Below are 19442 nucleotides of genomic sequence, written 5' to 3' on the forward strand. Positions count from 1 at the left end.
CTGTGAATGAAACTATTAGGAATGATCCTGAAATGCTAAATGTTGTTCACATTATTTCAAAATATTTGCCTATGAGTGTAAGAAGAGTGGTGCAATTTAGGAAAGAAACTGAATCAGATTCAGATTTGCAAATAGTTATGAAATATATTAAAGAGGGTTGGCCTAAATGTTACAAAAAAGTAGATAGTAGTGTAAAAACATACTTTAAAGTTAAAAATGATCTTTATATTAATGACGACTTGTTATTTGTTAATGAAAAATTAGTTGTACTTTATGGTTTGAGAAAAGATATGTTGCAATTAATTCACGAAGCCCATTTTGGAATTGAGAAATGTAAAAGTAGAGCCCGTGAAATTTTTTACTGGCCAGGTATGGGAAATGACATTGAGCAGCGTGTTTCCAAATGTGAAATATGTGAAAAATTCAGAAATAGAAATCAAAAGGAACCTCTGATGCAACATGAAATTCCAACTAAACCATTCGAAAAAATTGCCCTTGACATCTTGCAATTTGGTAATCAAAATTATTTAGTAGTTATCGATTATTACTCTAAATGGATTGAGGTTTCTAACAAAAAAGATAAGACAGCAAATGAAGTTATGATAAAGTTAAAATGCATCTTTGCCAGGTATGGTATTGCAAATGAAGTCATTTGCGACAATAATCCCTGTAATAGCTACTTATTTAAGAAATTTGCTGAAGATTGGGATTTCGAACTTAAATATAGTAGCCCCAGATATCCTCAAAGTAACGGGTCAACTTAGGCACAGAAAATGCCCGAGTTAAAACCTGGAGATAGTATAACCTTGTTCAACTGTAGAGCTGGGCAATGGGATAAAGGTGATATAATTTCAAAACATAAAGCTCCTAGATCCTATATTGTAAGAAATTCAAATGGGGAAATATTACGAAGAAACAGACTTCATGTAAAATTTTCAAAATCACCTTACAAAATTAATAATGATTATGATGATATATTAGTAGATAAAGAGGAAAATTCAAATGGAAGCCCTGATAATCTTTTTGTGCCTGTTAATATAGGAAATCAACAAAAGAATTTGTCTAATAATACAGTAACAAGAAGTGGACGGTTGATTAGACAACCTTCAAGGTATAGAGACTTTGTCATGGAATAAAATAATGTAACATATTGCATATACAGTCAAAAGTCGTTAATCCGGACTCGTCGGGACTTCGGCGATTCCGGATTATAGATCATCAGTTTAAATCTGGTAAGATGGCATGCAGAAATTACAAAATTAAAAATATGAAACCGTAATTTATGAAATAAAGAACAATTATGATCTAAAGGGTATCAAAATTTACAAAAAGAAAAAGCTTAATATTTATTTGTTTACTTTATTAAACATTTCTTTCAATGTAAGTTGCTTCGTTTCATGTGATAATACTTTCTCTTTAATTCTATTAAACAGACATAATTTCTTGTTTAGTTACAAAGTTCCGCTGTTCAAGTCCTATAATTGCTGTGTTGAGAATACCGACTAATTTGTCAATCGAAATGTTTTCGTTTTCAATGAGGAACTTGATTTAAATCATATCAAAGACGAAGTACGGAATTATAAACCAAATAAAATAAAAACATCTGCCCTGAAGATAAGGATAGTGCTGACAGATCAACTTCCGATCCCCCACGTGAAATTGATAAACAGATTTCGGATTTCAAAACATACTTTCGCTTTGTAGATACAAATTACATATTAGTAAATATATATCGGAAATTCTATTTGACATAATCTTTTTAATCTATCATAATCTAATAATGGCGTTTCTGCCCCCCCCTGCCGCAGAGCAGCGTGAAATTGATAAACAGATTTCGGATTTCAAAACATACTTTCACTTTGTAGTAAATATATATCCGAAATTCTATTTGACATAATCGAAAGTTCAAGCTTACTTTCATAAAATTGCTCTAACAGTCTGCAAAAAATAATAAGCCGGATCCATTTCGAAGATTAAGGAACAACGCAATCTGCAACATTAACTGAATTAGATAACTTAGCGTATAACTCCGTTACACATTAAACGCGCATGCGCACAAACATATTCGCAGCCGTAAGGGTCTTACGCGCTCTCGTAAACGCCTGTGCGCATGCGCGAAAGCGCCGCATGCGCAGAAAGTTTGTAGCTTTGAGGTCCGGATTATGGGTGTCCGAATTAATGACTTTTGACTGTATCATTTTTATTTAATTTGTTTATTGTATGGCATATTGTGAATGCACTTGTATTGATATTATTATTATTGTTTATAAACTGGAGGAAGGGATGTGATGTGTATTTAAAATAACTATGACTGTAATGGCGTTCATGCTACGTGATTCTGTTGTTGTGATGCACGTGTTACTGTGCTAGCTGAATGTCATTGAACTGTTTAAAAATGTAATAATACAAATTTTGAATTCTTGAGATATACTCATTAGTTGAGTCTACTTTGAAAGTATAGAAATTATTAAGTTTAACAAACTAAACAAGAAGTTACAATAGCATCTTGTTCAAAACTGAGTCATGAAAAAATGTAAGTGCTTATCTGGCCAGAAGCAGTGCAAATTGGAAAAAATCAGCAATTTGTTAGTAAAAAATCGTAATTCTTCACGCTAGAGGGCGGACAAACGAGTTCGAAATGAAAATGGCACTTAATATTAATAAAAGAATAGGTATGACCAGAAAACAGTAATATTATAATAAATTTAATAATTTAGCTGAAGTTCTGTGCCAAATTAAGAGAGAAAAATTGAGGCAGTACTAGGAAACTATTTTACATTAGATCATGGGAATTAGCCATCCATCATCTATCTACCTTCCCTTAGGATTTAAGTAAAAAATTTCATTATCCAATTGAAATAATCTAAAATAAAGGTAAATGACTATTATAAGAACTTTTAATGATTGTTTTTGGAATAAGATTGCTTTGCAAGATTTTAATGAAGTAGAGTACTTCTTCTTGGAGGAGGTCTGTGTTATTACAGATTCTTTTAATTCTAAGAAGTGCATTAATAGTATTGATAATGACCTTTTAAGAAATGTTAGAATTCCAGTTATATTAATCTATTACATACCTGTCAACCTCTAAAGATAAAAATTCAGAAGATTTCTCCCCCAAATTCAGAAGATTTCTCCAAAATTCAGAAGAACACAAAGAATTAATATCATGCTTTGATATTGAAAAAATAACAATTTATATAAATAGAAAAAAGAAAATTGTACTTACATTAGTAAATCTCAATTAAGTAGTAACTAAAAAAATTATTAGGAAATATAAAACAAGAACTTAATGTTACACAAAAAAATTATTGCAATGAATTTAGAGTGCATTTTTTGGCTTTAGCCAAAAATTCTTTGGAAAATTTCCTGTCATAACAATTAGTTTCCTCATAACATTTAGCAATTAAAATGTTTTCTAGAGTTTTTGGTGAAATTGAAGAACGAAACATAGTTTTGTTTCAAAATTTATTAGGAAATATAAAACAAGAACTTAATGTTACACAAAAAAATTATTGCAATTAATTTAGAGTGCATTTTTTGGCTTTAGCCAAAAATTCTTTGGAAAATTTCCTGTCATAACAATGTTTCCTCATAACATTTAGCAATTAAAATGTTTTCTAGAGTTTTTGGTGAAATTGAAGAACGAAACATAGTTTTGCTTCACAACACTGAAGACTCTCTCGCACTCCTCAGCATTACTGTGTGGAATTACGAGAATAGCACATAAAACTCTTGCTAGTCTATCATATTTTGGTGTTTCATCAGCTCTTTTTATTCTTTTTAAGGTACCAACAAGGACATCAAGTCTATCTTCTCCAGAACTGGCAAAGTCTTCAAACTGTGCAGCAGAAAATTGGTTCTGTAGTTCATCTAAAGCATCATTATGGCATTCATTTTCTTTAATTGTTAACAAGAATGGAAATTTATCAATAAAAAAACAAATCTTTTCAAAAGATGAATTTTCAATTTGTTTCAAATTTGCCACTTTGGCATTTAAAAGAACTTCATTTTGCAAAGGAAACTTCCTTACAATGTAATCACAGGCTGAGGAAAAGTACTTTCTAACACATTGAAAAAAAATTCTTTTTTTTTCGTGATCTTTCAAAGAATTTACAAGTTCCCTGGTTTGATTTCCAATTATAAGATCATTGTCATCCTTTTGATTTGCCAAACTATTATAGGCAACACGAATCAACACACTGTTTTTCACAACGGACGGTTTTGCAAACTTAGTATAAAGTTCTTTCAAAAGATCATTAAGAATTTGGATAAGCAGAGGAGATTTTGGTGAAGCTGATTGTAGAAGGGTATTTACACTTTCAAAAATCTTAATGGTACTTAACACAAAACTACAATATGCTTTGTTCAAATCCGAAGAAAGAAGATGGAAAATCTTATCCTCCCGGCTAATAGAAGACTGTTCTTCTTCCCTTCAACTTCTTTAACAAAGTTGGCCTTTGAGGAGTCTTCTAAGCATTTTCTTTTTAAAGGGTTTGATTCTGTGTGTTGGCTTTTCCCTTTTAAAGCATTTTGATTAGAAGCAAAGTTGGTTTTCGGAATCTTATATGCCGACAAATTTGATGGGATCTGTGGTTTCGTTTTGGTCTCTTCGTGGAAATATTTTAGCAATGCATCCCACTGTTCAATAAACCTTCTTAGCACTCTGCCTAAGGATAACCATCTCGTGCATACATGTTTCAGAATTTTTGTCGTTTCACCAGAGCACAGTTCTAGGAAATTCTTTAGGTTTTCTTCCTTTTACACTTTTTTCCTGATAGAAAAGCACATCAGTCAGAAGCTGGTCAATATTTAATGGTAAAGCAGCTGCAGCTTTTTCAGCTGCCAAATTAATTAAGTGGCATGGGCATCCAATAACAATTAATTCATTTTGTTCTTTTTTGAGGAAAGAGGCTACACCCTTTTTGTCACCCACCATGACATGAGCATTATCTGCACCAAATGAAATGCAGTTTGATATTGGGATGTTAAGTTGTTTCAACTCATTAATTACCAAGGAGGCAATATTTTCCCCCATAGCATCTCCATTTAACAATGGAAGATGCAAAAGATGAGTTTTCATTTCATTAGAACCATCACAGAAATATGTTAAAACGATGGGGTAAAGCTTCCAATCGCTGTCTTTGCTGCCATCGATTGACACCGAAAATGCTGAATTCTGGAGTGCAGCTATCGTTTTACTTTGTGCATCGCAAGCAATTTCGTTCACAATAGAAGGTGTTTTCGTGTGAGCACAAGCATATTTCTGAGCAATATTGGAGTCGGGAAACATCCATCTGAAAAGTTGATCGGCAGGGCGTAGCGGCACGTCGTGTTCGATGAGGAATGCAGTAAACAAACACTCTGCCAAAATGACATCGGCATCCGAATTCGTAGCCGAATTTGAAAAAAAATCATCCACTTTCTTTGACGTTGTCGAAGCCGAAGCATTAACTTCATGCTTTTTAGACTTAACATGCTTCACAATGTCGCTTCTTCCACCATGACTTATGAAGTCACACACACACACGTTGCAAAATGCATAGTTGTTTCCTTTGAAGGATTCTTTAATTGTTGGAAATTCAGCTTTGTAGGTAGGCCGAAAATATTGAGAATACGATTTTTTTAACTCATTTTGTAACAATGACGTATTAAGAAAATTCGTAGCACGTGCAAACAAACAAACCAAAAAAAAAAAAAAAAAAACAGAATGCGACAATCCACGCTCGCTGAGTCTGAGCTGAGTAATTCTCTTGCTGCTGAAGCGAACGCGAAAAAAATAATTTGGCACCCACAAAGAAAAGAGTGGGAGAAACAAGTTCAGCGCATTGGATTGGCTGGTTAAGCGGCGAGTTGGGAGAAACCGCAGGTTACTGGATTCGAAGTAGTCGGTAGTTGGCGGTAAAACACGATGCAATTGGCGAAAAATTCTAAAATTTCGACAAAAATCACTAAAAACACTTGAAAAAGGAGAAAAATCGTAAAAAAATGGATTACGATCGTAAAATCGTAAAGACAAATGCATTTTTCGTAAAAATTACGAAAAATTCGTAAAAGTTGGCAGGTATGCTAATTATAAAATTCCGTTTTCAGTCTCAATTGTTTTCGTTTGACAAAACGTAATGATATTGCCTGAATCCGAGTTTTGAGCCGCTTTTCCCTTGATAAGTCCAGCTTAAATCTCAGGTTGGGCTAATTTACCATTTATTGCAATTATTTGTACATACTTGCTGTGTATTCTAGTTTTTAATTATTTGCGTGCATTTTTTAAAAAATTTATCAGTTTTTTCTCATCCCTTTTTGATTTTGAAGCTATCTCGTTTTGTAATTTTTACATTTTTTATGCAATAATTATGACTTATTTATTAATTTATAAGTCAAACAACAAAATCAACATTTATTAATTTATAAGTCAAACAACAAAATCAATGTTATATTTTCACAGAACTAGTTTTGATGGTTTTATCGAACCACCGTCGGCTTAATTTGCGCTTTTGCAACTGATGATGGTAGTTCGGTAAAACCATCGAAACTAGACCTGTGAAAATTTGAAAATATAATGCTGATTTTGTTGTTCGACTTCTGAATTAGTATTTGTTCGGCATGTTATTGTGTCTTAATTCTTTAGTATTTGTTGTTTTTACATGGTGTAACTATTTTACTCAGGAACGACAATGTCAAATGTACTTTAAAGCAATAGCTTTTGAACATTCATCTTCTTTGCAAATATTTTCGAATTTTGCAGCTCAATGCACAAAATTATTAACCACTAAGGTCTCTCTTGTTTGTGTTATCTTTCTACTTTCATATTAACAATATATATATATATTGTTTCATCATTAGGTAAATCCCAGAATTTCATATCCGTGGTAAATATAATAATAATAACACAAGCTACCATTACATCTTTAGAATTTGTATTCTCATTGGCAATTTTTAAAAAAGTAAATATTGTAACTACTTTAAAAGCAATCATTAGCAACATCATATGAACCAATCTCTTGGCAAGTTTAGAAAAACGTTTGGAGAAGACTCCAGTCCCAATAACAAAACAGTACCCCACATAAAATTCAAAAAGTTGGGAAATGATAAAAATGACTCACTTTTAAGATAGGAGAATAAACATTCTCTTTTTCCCTAAAGTGGTAATCGAAATTTTCAGGTCTGCTTCCAGCAAAAGCTCTTGGTAAGTGAAGCTTTGTGGTCTATTAGGAGTTCACTCTGTGAAATTAATTCATACGAATCCAACAAAAGCTCTGCATGAACTGTGAAAGAGCTACTACTCTTTTACTTTGTTTTCTAGAATCAACTGCTTTTTCTGCCAGTTAAACAAATTGGTTATTGGAATCAGTTCTGGAGCAGATCATCTAACTCTATTGAGGAGGCAGTTATAGCAAAGAGCTTCAAGAAAATGGGGATATGTAACTGCTCTGGAGGGTTCTGAATTTGGAAGACGGAATGAGCATTGAAGAAGGTGATGGCGATGAGATAGGTAACAGTTCCAGGAGCACTGAATGATTTTAAAGGGAGTGTCAGTAGACAGCAGTAAGAGCGGGTGATATTTAAGATACAATGAAATAAAATTCAAGATATATCTTATTAGCTATTTTAATGTTAATATTACTGTATTTTATGCATTGCTAATGGAATCTTAAATATCTATAATAATGGAATATTGGTTCCTTTTAAATAAATATTGTAGTAGTTGTGGGTCATTTATGTATAAATTTGCTGATAATTTATCTCCCCCCCCCTAGATGTAGAAAAAGAGGAAGATGAAGGTGAAGCTGAAGAAGAGAAAAATGAGCCAAAGCCAAGACCACTTCATAAAACACACTCTATTTTTCTTAGATATTTGGCGCCTTCTATTACTAAGCAAGAAGTTGAAGCAGTAAGTTTTATGTATGATATATGTGTATGTAAGATAAAAATTAATTTTAAATCCCCTAATTTTATTCTTAATTGAGAAAAGCAATCTCTTTGTTACATCTAATTTTACCGTACGCTATGCTGTATTTTACATTTATTTTTAAAATTTAACACAATAGAAGATAGATCTTTACAATCACAACTCAATAGAACACCCCACCTAAACAACACTCTTGTTCTGGGTAAACAATTTTGATGAAGCTACAGATAAAAACACTGTAATCACACCTACTGTTGAAGGGCTACTTCAATTCCTTTAGATTTTTTTAATATATTTGAAGACAAGAAGCAGCAAGTTGGCAGTAGAAGAGCAAGAGAAAGAATGCAGCATTTCCAAGAGGAAAGTTTGGTTCAGAATGATTTAGCTTTGGTTTTTGATTTGCAAATTGAAATTATTGGCTGAAGAGTTATGTAAGTGCCTGCATCATTAGAGTTCTGTAAGAATGGTTTGACAACTTTTAATTTTGAAATTAACAGAGTTTAGAAGGGTTAATAACCAAATTAAAAAAGAGATGGGACTATTAGAAATTAAAGTTAGTATTTTGATTTGAAATGATAATGTATTAGGTTGGATTATTTGTGCTGTGTATCTTAAATTCAAATTCTTGTTATAATAATGCTAATTAATTTATGGAAAATGTATTCCTGGGCCACACAAAATTGCTTCAGAGTCTGCCAGTTTGAGACCACTGTATTACAAAATACGTAAAAGATAATGTAATTTGATCTTAATCTTTTTATTTCTTATTATTTGAACTAACTGATATGACATTAAAATGTTATTCTTGTTTAGTAAGGGTATGTTTGTTAACTTAAATTTGAACATTACAGTTGTGTAAGCGGTTTCCTGGTTTCCTTCGGGTGGCCATAGCTGATCCACAGCCTGAACGTAGGTTTGTGCGAAGAGCTTGGGTTACTTTTGAGAGATCAGTGAATATTAAAGAGATGTGTTGGAAATTGAATGGTATCCGGGTAAGGAAATGTTTACGGATTCAGTACTAGTTACATGTTTTATTTGAATTAAAAATTATAAATTATAATTCTATCTTAATCTTTTTTTGGTGTTTATCTAATTCTTAGCATTTTTATTTATTTTTTTAATAATGTTTGATTTAATCATTCAGTTTAAAGTTTTTTAGTACTGAGTGAACAGTACATTTACTCTTAGAATTCTCAAATAAACACTAGTAAAACTAGAGGATAATAAATGTGTGCGCAGGAATTTTAGCTGTTATTTAATTATTGTTTAATTTTAAGAAAAAATATTTGATTACATATGTTATTTGTATATGTATAAATATTATTTAGTAAATTATTTTATTGTAAATCAAAATGGCATTCAGAATAAAGCAATATAGAATTAGTTTTTGAATGCATGCATAATTATTCTTTGCACTTTTAAGAAGATATAATTCTTTTCCATTTCAAATAAGGTTTTGTGGTACTAATCTGAATGTTCCACAGTTTAAAGTTAATATTTTCATATTCCAAAAAGGTAAGCCGTAAAAAAAATTAAAATTAGCATCTAAGTGTTACAAATTTTGGTATCTCTTTTCCTCATGCATTCATAGCTAATATGAAAGTTATAATATTTTAAAGTTTTTAGAATCTTTCATACTTGAATCCATAGAAAGTTATTTTTGTAAAATACCAAAAATTTATAATCTAATTGAGGAGGGTATGCAGATTTAAATTATAAAGATATTATTAGTACTTTTTGTGTCTCAGAATCATTGTATTTATATATATATGGGCATTTTTTATGAAATGTTGAATTTTGGTTTTCTAAAGAATTGTCTTTCTTTTCAACTTTACTCTATGTAGTTTTTATGTTACACTTAATGTTTTTATAGAGCATTTGTTATAGATATTCAGTTGAGGTCATTGTAATGATAATGGTTCAGTTTTGTAATTACACAAATTATTCAGTTTAGTATTTAATTTTGTAAGACTTTCAGATCTTATTTTTTAAAATAATGTTACTTTGTCTTCAACTATCTTAAATTTAAATTTTTGCCCTCAACTCCCTAAAACCTTTGCAGGCAACAGGAACATATTCATAACAAACATTTGTAAAAAGTTAAAGGAGCCATTTAAAAATTTTAAGGAACTTTGTTATCTGTAAAAACTGTAAAGTATTTTGAATTTTTATTTAATTTTTTAAGCATTCCCCCCCTTTTTTTTTTTTTTTAGCTTCGTGATAGTGAACTTGGTGCTATTGTAAATCGAGACTTGAGCAGAAGGATTAGGTCTGTAAATGGGATATCATCACATAAACAAGTTGTCCGTGCAGATATTAAACTAGCAGCTAGAATCATCCAGAATCTTGACAAAATCAAGAAATTGTGGGAAGATGACGAGAAAAGTGATGAGGTTGATGACAGGGTAATACACACTCTCTTCCTGTATTCCTCAAAAAATAGCTTTCTGATATGCACTTTATTAACTGTGTATTTATTTGTTTAACACCTCCCCCCAAAAAAAAACTACTCTCCCATAAGCATTTTCACCTCTATTTGTAATGTCCAACAATTTCCACTGGTGACCTGTTTTATTAATATTGATGAGAATATTGTAATTAAGCCTCTGTAAATGTTGGCATTTCCTTATGTGTAAAAGTTGTTTAATAATATATATAAAATATTGCTCTCTTTTATTGATGGAGTTTCATTTTAACTGTGTTGTTCAGTTTAAGATAAAATATAATTAAAATAGCAGTCACTATTTTTAAAGTAGTAATTTGTTGACATGTAGCATTAGAAAAAATCTTCTGAGATTTACTTTAGCAAAAGTGTGAGCTTTCATCTTTGAAATAAGTAAATTAATAAAGTGATGCATAAATTTAATTTACAGTTTATGTGTCTAGCTAAGTATTGCCCTCCTCCCTGTTTTTTTGGACATGCACTGAGTATAAGTAACTCCCTGCCTAACAACACAGCTTTTTTTAACATGGTTCGAGACTAAAGCTGCTGGATTAGATTTATTATAAAACTAAAGTGATTCCAATATAAATAATTATATTATTTATTAATTCTGAAAGGAAAACCATTTTACATTTCATAAAGAAATTCAAAAGCAAATGCCAGTTTTAATTTTTATTGTAAAGCTTTAGTTTTATGATTGAGCAGTATATAATTATTTAAATAATTATTTGTTTATTATAAGGGTATCCTTCTGACATCTAAAAATCCCTTATTGAAAAATATTACTGATTACCTCATTGAAGAAGCCAGTGCTGAAGAAGATGAATTGCTTGGTATGGGGGATAGTGATGAAAACAAAGATAGTGAAGAAGGTTGTACTTTAGAAAGAGATGAATCTTTAATAAAAGTAAGTTTCATGTGAAATATTTTGCATTAAAGCATGTATAATTTAGTTTCCCAAGCAACGTTTATCATTGTATTCATTTAGCACAAATATTTTTCTGATTTTTCAATTGTTTAAGTGTAGTAATGCCACAAGCAACTAAAATTAATTTTATTGAAAATTCCACAAGCATTAGTTGCTGCAAAGTTTTCATTTTTTACATGAAACTATCTTTGTTTTGAATGTATGATTTATTCAAGTTCCCTTTCCTCAAAATTCAGATTTATTATGAAAATCACCATGTTTAAGTGAAAAGTATAATTGTTGCAGCTTTAGCGTATTTTGCTAAATAATACAGTTAAATAAATTAAAAATTGTAGGTTAGGTAATGATATATTAAACCAAATTTGATGTAAAATTTGTAGCATTTAACAGGGCGTACAGTCCTTAAAAGTTCTTAATTTTGGCCAAACTCAGCAGAAGGTCCTTAATTTTAATCATCTGAAATTTCTGTGTTTTTACGACTGTCATTTTGAGTGTGAATTAGCATTTTTTAGGCATATTTTTGGCAATTCACTGACATATGTGGTTATCTTTTTAATGGTTTCATGGGTTATAATTTGTTTCTGTTTCTAATATAAATGATGGGATACTCGAGTTTCTAAGCAAGAAGTGAAACATAAGCATTTCGAAATTCTCATTTTTTTCTAATAACTTAAACAACTTTTCACTTTTGGTGATGTGAATTCTTTTATTAAACAGTTCTAAATTTGGCGACTTATCAACATTTTGGTGGTTTTAAGATCAGTTTCTGTAGAAAATTTTTAATTCCGAGATCTGAGAATTTTTCGACGATTTTTTTAAAAACATCGTAAAATTTCATTAAAATTGAAATTATATGTAAAAATTAACATTAAAATAAAACATTTTTATTTTTGCTGTCATATTATAGTTTCATTTTGACTGCTTATTATACAATATTTTGAATATGAAAAATAAACAAGGTATAATGCTCTAAAGCACAATTTACGAAACAGCTCTTAGCAAAAGCAGACTTAGCTATATAATTAATTAAAAATGTCTTCTTTTCAATTTTTTCATAGTAAGAGATTTTCCCATGTAATTGTCTCAGAATATTCAAAATTCTCAGAATATGCATCAGTTTTCTCTATAAAATTAATTTTACACATTTTCCCTCTTTTTAACCCCCCAAAAAATATTTCTGGCTTTTTCCTGTTACAAAATTGGTAGGGATAATTTTTCTTTAGGATTTTAGATATTGCAGCTTGGAAGGTTTAGGATTCCAAGGCAAGGTATATAGACCCACGGTTCTAGAAGATTCGAGAAATATGTGACAAAATGAAAAATGTCTCCATGTTATCAACACTTAATGGATGTATTTTACAAAAAGTTTGCAATGAATTTCTTACTTGTTTGGAGAACGTCTGGAAGAACAATGAAAACATAATATTTGAAAGTTTTACTTCTGATACTAGAATCTTAATATGTTTATCTTCCCTTTATTTTCTCTACTTTTCACTAGACTCGAGCATGAAAAATATCAAAAATACTTCTAATCTTATCACATCATTATAGAAAAGGATTTTTGTATTAATAAAGAAATTGAAAACTTACAATTTAAAAGATTCATCTGATATATCTTAATGCATAATACACATAGGCATTTTCCCCACCTGATGCAATCTCTGTGGATCCTAAATTCTGCTTCCTAGTGCCTTTCTAAATTTGCTTCCAATGCCTGCTCTAAATTCTAAAAGTTCTGCCATTTCTAGAGTTTGTTGTTCGGTGTGTCACTAAATTCTAAAAATTCTGCCACATCAGCTCTTTAACTGGCCTTTACCATGTATATTTCATATTTCCTCTAAATGTTCATATAACTAAAGAAATAAAATTAACCACTTTTCCTATACATGCTAAATGCATTTAGTGTTTTTTAGAATAACAGAAATCCTTAATTAAATCCCAAAATTCGAAAATGGAAAGAAATGTGTTGAAGAAAGAAACTGAATACATAAAGAAAATTATTCTTCAAAGATATGCAGTTATTATTATGTAAATTACCTAATTGCTTATGATTTCAGCCTTTACTATAATTTTCCATTTCTATTTCCTCATATGATAGTGTTACTGAGCCAGATTAAATTAAAATTAAATTGTATAATCTTTGACCACTACTCCACATTTTTAATTTCAGTTTGACTGTTCTTGTTTAATTACATCACCGTGAGCTATAATTGATTATTTTAGCATCTGAACATGCCTTTATGTTTTAAGTTCTTTTTAAATAAGAGGCTTATTCAAACCTTTTTCTGATATTGTAGTTACTTTCAGACATAGGGATAATATGCTTCACAACTGTTGGGGTTTTGGACTATTTAACTTTTACCAGATCGAGTAAACCCTCATTAGGTACCTTGTGGAGAGGTTGACAAGTTAGGAGATAAAGTACGCAGAAACTAGCGAGAGCATTGGTTCGCCCATTGAGACAAATCTTTAATTTCTCAAACAAATCTCTTTAAGCATCTAGAAAAGTTGCTTAAAGAGAAGGAAATCTATATACAGTAGCCAAAATGTTTGGGAAGGCTTCAAGTTAACATTTTACCGACCTCGAGCGATTCAACAGCATATATGCATCCGACCGGCTGCTCAGCCGCAGATTCTCCCTGTCCTGAATAACTGTCAGGACAATCTGATAAATTGTCTAAATAAAATTCTCCAGTACCACTTTTTTTTTTGCTCATCATGAATGGTAAATTTTTTTACAAATGGTGTGAAAATGTGGGAGTTTACGAAGCAAAGCACTTAACGCAAGTGAGCAATGTACCTCAATGCTAATAATAAAATGCAGATGATATAGCAAAGGGCAATTGTTTATCACCGTAGCTACCGGTTGATGGGCTATCTTTAGGTAGCCCCAAGAAAAAAGCAATTAATAGATCGGTTAGTGTTGCTGAAACAAAAGCCGATTAATAGGCTATTGGTCGGTAGGCGTTGGCGAAAAAGAGCCAATTAATAGGCAATCAGTCGGTAGGCGTTGGCGATAAAAAGCCGATTAATAGGCGATTGGTTGGTAAATTGTTAAAATGACGGTTAAATATTTTGTTGAGTGTTGTTGTTACAAAACATAAATGTTTTGTAGCTTTTAATGTGTAATTATCCTAATATCATTTAAGAATCAATGTCATAAATTACATGTATTTTAAGATGTGAAATTTTATTGGATTTTGATTTTAATAGGGCCTTTTTTAACAAATATAGTTAAAAAATAAAATTTAATAGTGGCCATGTAAATCCATAATGACTAAGGTTATCAAACTACCTAATTTAATTATTTATAACTAATTGCTTACCCTTAAAAATTATCTCTACATATTAAAGCGAGTTATTGCCTTTCATTAATACTCGCTGTGGTCACAAGGTAAAATACAAAAATGAAAAAATTCAAGTAAAACTTATTCTTTGCATATAGTGAGACTTAATACCAAATAACTTATCACCTCTGGTGCTTTAATGGGTTTTTGGAACCTTAAAGTATATTAACTGGGATACAACCCCTAGAACTCTACACGAACCTACGACACTAACTGCATTAAACAGAGCCTGACTAACTTTCAACATTTGCCAACCACGCCTACATCAGGCCTTTTAAGTTTGTTCTAATCAGAAGGTCTCTCTCTAGACAAGCAGCAGCGGTGACAAACATTCAGTCTTTTGTTATGCTGATTATGATCTTATTTCTCATTTTAACCTATGCCGTTTGACATAAAATCTACCTGCTATTTACTAAACCTCTAGACTGACCAAGTATGTGAAAAAATGAGACATTAAAAAAATAAACATAAAGCTAATTGTTAGTAAAATGTAAATGTCACTTATCTTCTTTCAAATATGTCCAACTATTATAAGTGTAAAATATTTGATGCTACTTGATAAATTGCTTAAAGTTTATTTTATTCTCAAACTTATTAATAATTATGTTAATTAATTCATGTTTAGTAATAAAGCATACTACTTAGGGATCTATTTTATTTTTAGGAATGTATTACAAAAGTAAAATTCAGGCATAAATAACACTTTTAATTGAATTTATTCAGTTCCCGTTTGCTTATAGGTTGTTAATTTTTTTCATTAATGGTCCTTAAAAGTATTTAATTTCCGTGTGCAAAAGTGTGTACAAATCCTGATTTAGGAAATTGAGTAATGATATAGGTTGTCTGCTTTGTTGCAGTGCACCCAGTAACAAAAAGAATACAAAATTTGGTAATTTTCATTCCCCTCCCCAGTAATCCTATATTCATAAGATCACTGGGATCCTATAGATCCTATCTGCATTGTAAAATTCAAACCATGTACAAAAAAAATTTTGCAACATTTGCCCCCCCCCCCTTTTTTTTTTTTTTTTTTTTTGCATGTGTTTCTGTTTCCCCCCCCTAACAATAGTGATTTATTTCTAAGAATTATGTAATCTCCCTTCCCAAAAATAAATTCTTATTTTTAGATTTTCAGTTACGAAAAATTTTCTTTCCTAGTCGTTCAAAATCTAAGCTGATACATGTCTGCTGCTTGTGCTCTGCTTCTACTGCCTCTTGCTGCCAAAAGGCAGTTGCTTTGAGAAACCCATAATTGCATTTACTAAATAGCATGTAAAACTTGCAGTCTTGTATATAAACGAAAACTAAAAATTAACATTACAGTCAACAACCATAGACCACACGTTAAGAAGTATGCAGTCATCAAAAACTGTACTAATTCAACTACCAGAGAGCTGAAACATTTTTAATTTCATAATTTCAGTAATATAGCTATCAAGATCTTGGATATTGTACTTAATCTTAAAAATAGCCTTTTTAAGAAGTCTCGCTATGTTTTACGACTCAGAATGCTGTATGCATATGCATTAAACTCTAACAATTTATAATAAATCTTTTATGCTACAGTTTATGAATGGTTCAGTCTTTTCAGCAAGAAAACACAAAACAGATACCAGAGGAAAAAAGCAAGAAAGTTTGTCAAATTTAAATTTAACTGTAATTACCAGCTGAACAGAAGTTGAACGGAGAAAAAGCTAATAAATGTATTAATGATTAAAATAAGTTTAAAAACAATACACACAGTTTTCTTTTATTAATAATATTTTATTTAATGCACTGCAGCTTTTCAGAGCAATGAATAATAAATGCATTTTATATACACGTAATAATTTTAAAAATGTGTAGATGAAGACACTGGAACTTTTACTCCTTACGATACTGCGTAGATGATCGAAAAGACTGTAGTGGCTTAAAGGTGGCAGAGTGGAAAGCATGATGACACAATTTAGCAAGAAGTTGCATTTTGAAGTACGACGTCGTTTTAAGCAAGTTGACGGCAGCAGCATACATGAAAAGCATCTTGCCGGCAGGAGAGCTTATGTGAAAAAGGGCCAGAGTATCAGAGATAGATAGAACTTCAGAGGAAGAAGGGTGGGAGTGGGAAAGTTTCAGTTCAGAGTTTTGGCTTACAATTAATTTGATTGGACAAGAGGCATCTGCTTTAAAACGTTACATAAGATAGAAAAATCTGGAACCTGTGAGATGAATTTAGGGGCAGATTACAAATTTAAAATGTTAATTTTGAGGTCACCGATTTTTAGTCCAAAGGGATTTGAATCCCGAAGGACTATTAGTTTCGTTTTGGCATTTTGCGTCGGACTCATAAATGTCGGTTCACTTTTCAAACTGTTGCCACAAAATGTTAGAGTCCTGCATTATATTTGAAGAAATTAAATAATGAAAATCTGCGTAAATGTATGTATATTTTTCACATTGTCATAAAATAACGGTACATAGAGTCATCGAATTTTGAATAACGTAATCCTCCAACGAATATGAGCATGTGGAAGACCCAATTTGAAATTTGAAATTCGTTTTATGATCGATTTCCTATTTTTTAAAACTTTGACGAATTTTTGATTAACAAACTCAAGGATTTCAAAGCGAGCAATGGCAACGTTGTGCAGAAAAAACATTTTTATCTCCAGCGCGTGAGTCTCTGTATCGGAAATTCTAAAGATATGCTCGTTTTAAAACTATTTTGCGATATTGCTGTTGCACTGGATCTTATGGTTTAAGTGCGAGGAACATGATATTTAATAAAGAAAGGTAACACACAAAATGTTAAAAACGCCCCTTTGGACGTAATTTAAAATCTGAAACATTTCAGACTTTTTTTTTTAAACAGGTATCATATTTTGTTATATCTTACATATATGTAATATAGATCATACAGTTTTCCACAATCATTATGTCTCATACTTTATATGCGAAAAATAATGCCGTAAAAATGTCTTTCATTTATAAAATGTATAATCTACATAGCTTGATGCTTAAATATTTTTAAAACATTGCATATAATTTTTTTAATCTATAATTATACAAAATGATATAAATTTTCAGCAAATTGAACAGGAATGTTCATATGGGATGAAATTTAGGGATTCGGTAATAACTCTTATTTCTCACCAAACAATATTCATATACATTAATACACAGCAAATGAATTCGTAATTTATATTCGCAGTAGTATATGCTCATTTAAAAAAAAAGCCATTAATTGAGAAGGTGGGTTTTTATGGAAAATTTAATTAAGACTCGCAGTTTGCAGTTTTCGCTTTTTTGTTACAGGCATGTGATAATTTTTTTAGTACAATAATTTTTTTTAAAAACAATTGGTAGATGTTTTCAAAATTATATTTAATAAAGTGTTATTAGAATGGCCATTATCCCAAGTTTCATCAACTAAGAAAAATTCATATTTATCAATAAGAGTAGATGATAATTCTGTAACAATATTTCTTTGATTATTTTGCTTCAAAAAGTTTTTCCATTTTCTTCACTTAATAATTTTTGTATTACGATATAATTATAAGTTACTGCAGTTACAACATCTGTTGAGGGGAAGAGTAATTAATTTCTGTCTAAATTTTGTATAAAATTATATTTTTTGCACTTAATTTTAGATTTTTGTCAAGGACAATTAAAGCAGGAATTACATTTGAGTGTTTTTACAGCCGTATATGAGCAATAACCAGATATATAAGTTTAGACTGGTAACACATTTTGAAAATCATTTTCAGAAATATTAATATTGAACTCTGAGTATAAGTCTAAAACATTTGGGATATCATCTGTAACGTAGTCTTCTCCAATACAGTCGATTAAAATGTCCCCACGTGCTACTGATCTCAAAGATAAAGGTTGAAAATTTTGATTCATTTTCAAAAATTTGTCGTACTGGTATTAGGTATTCAGATCCAGCAAGCATCTGATATTTGCTAAATCGCTCTCCTAATGTATTTGTCTGTATCTTTCCCGCAAGGAAATATTTAAACCCTAACTCATGTAAACAATACTTAGATAATTCTAATAACCCATATGTGGTGTGAGAAACAGCTAAATGTGTTTCTTTTGTAAAGGTCCCAGTAGTTGAAGTGTTAGCTTTCCAAACATCTAACCATAACAGAAATCTTTTTAAAAACTTCTCTTTCAAAGAATTATTAAGCAATATTGGCAATGGATCATGAAACTGGCAGTGCTAGCATAATTTAAAATATTATTCTCCTTGCCAATGGTAGAAAGAGCAACAATAACATAATTGTTAATAATACTGTTAACAAGTTTGACATTTTGTCTCTCCAAGTTTTATAGGTTGAGTGATTTTAAGGATAATCCATATGCATGTTTCACTAAAGAATCTGACTCAATTTCATAAAGCTGTTTTAGTGGTTTAAATGAGGCAGTGGATAATGATAATTTCTCAAAATCATCAAAATCAGGATAATAAAATGCTTGTTCACAATTTTTTTTATTCAACCAGTTATTTCCTATACTTTTAAAGATATGAACAGAATCGATGATAAAAAAAATAAAGGATCACTTTTATTACATGGGTTTTGATAAACAATACTTAACTAGGGTGGGGAAGAAGAAAAAAAAAAAAGACATTGCTTTTCTGTTTGTAGCATTATTATCACACAACTTTAAACCCTAAACTATGTAAACCAATTATTGTTTTCTTTAAAACTGAAAAAAGGTCTTCAGCTTGGATTTTTTTAATGGGCAGTATATGTACAGCTTCTTTAAATGATGATAATAAACTTTGTATCATAAATACATCTGATGTATTTGCAACACTATCACTGTTATATGCCA

General features: G+C 30.7%; 1 protein-coding gene across 11 annotated transcripts in view; it reads left to right on the plus strand.

Moving 5' to 3' along the window:
- The window catches only part of Ars2 (arsenic resistance protein 2), a 94163-nt gene that overhangs the window by 61475 nt on the left and 13246 nt on the right, over nucleotides 1–19442 (plus strand). For all 11 annotated transcript variants that reach the window (XM_035377353.2, XM_035377358.2, XM_035377360.2 and 8 more), the window contains 4 exons: nucleotides 7755–7888; nucleotides 8758–8898; nucleotides 10120–10311; nucleotides 11092–11256. In XM_035377353.2, coding sequence (XP_035233244.1) covers nucleotides 7755–7888; nucleotides 8758–8898; nucleotides 10120–10311; nucleotides 11092–11256 — 632 coding nt within the window. The remainder of the gene's footprint in view (nucleotides 1–7754; nucleotides 7889–8757; nucleotides 8899–10119; nucleotides 10312–11091; nucleotides 11257–19442) is intronic.

The sequence above is a fragment of the Stegodyphus dumicola genome, chromosome 3, assembly GCF_044657685.1.
Source record: "Stegodyphus dumicola isolate Sdum_Otavi_A_Nest chromosome 3, ASM4465768v1".
In the NCBI taxonomy this organism is placed as follows: domain Eukaryota; kingdom Metazoa; phylum Arthropoda; class Arachnida; order Araneae; family Eresidae; genus Stegodyphus; species Stegodyphus dumicola.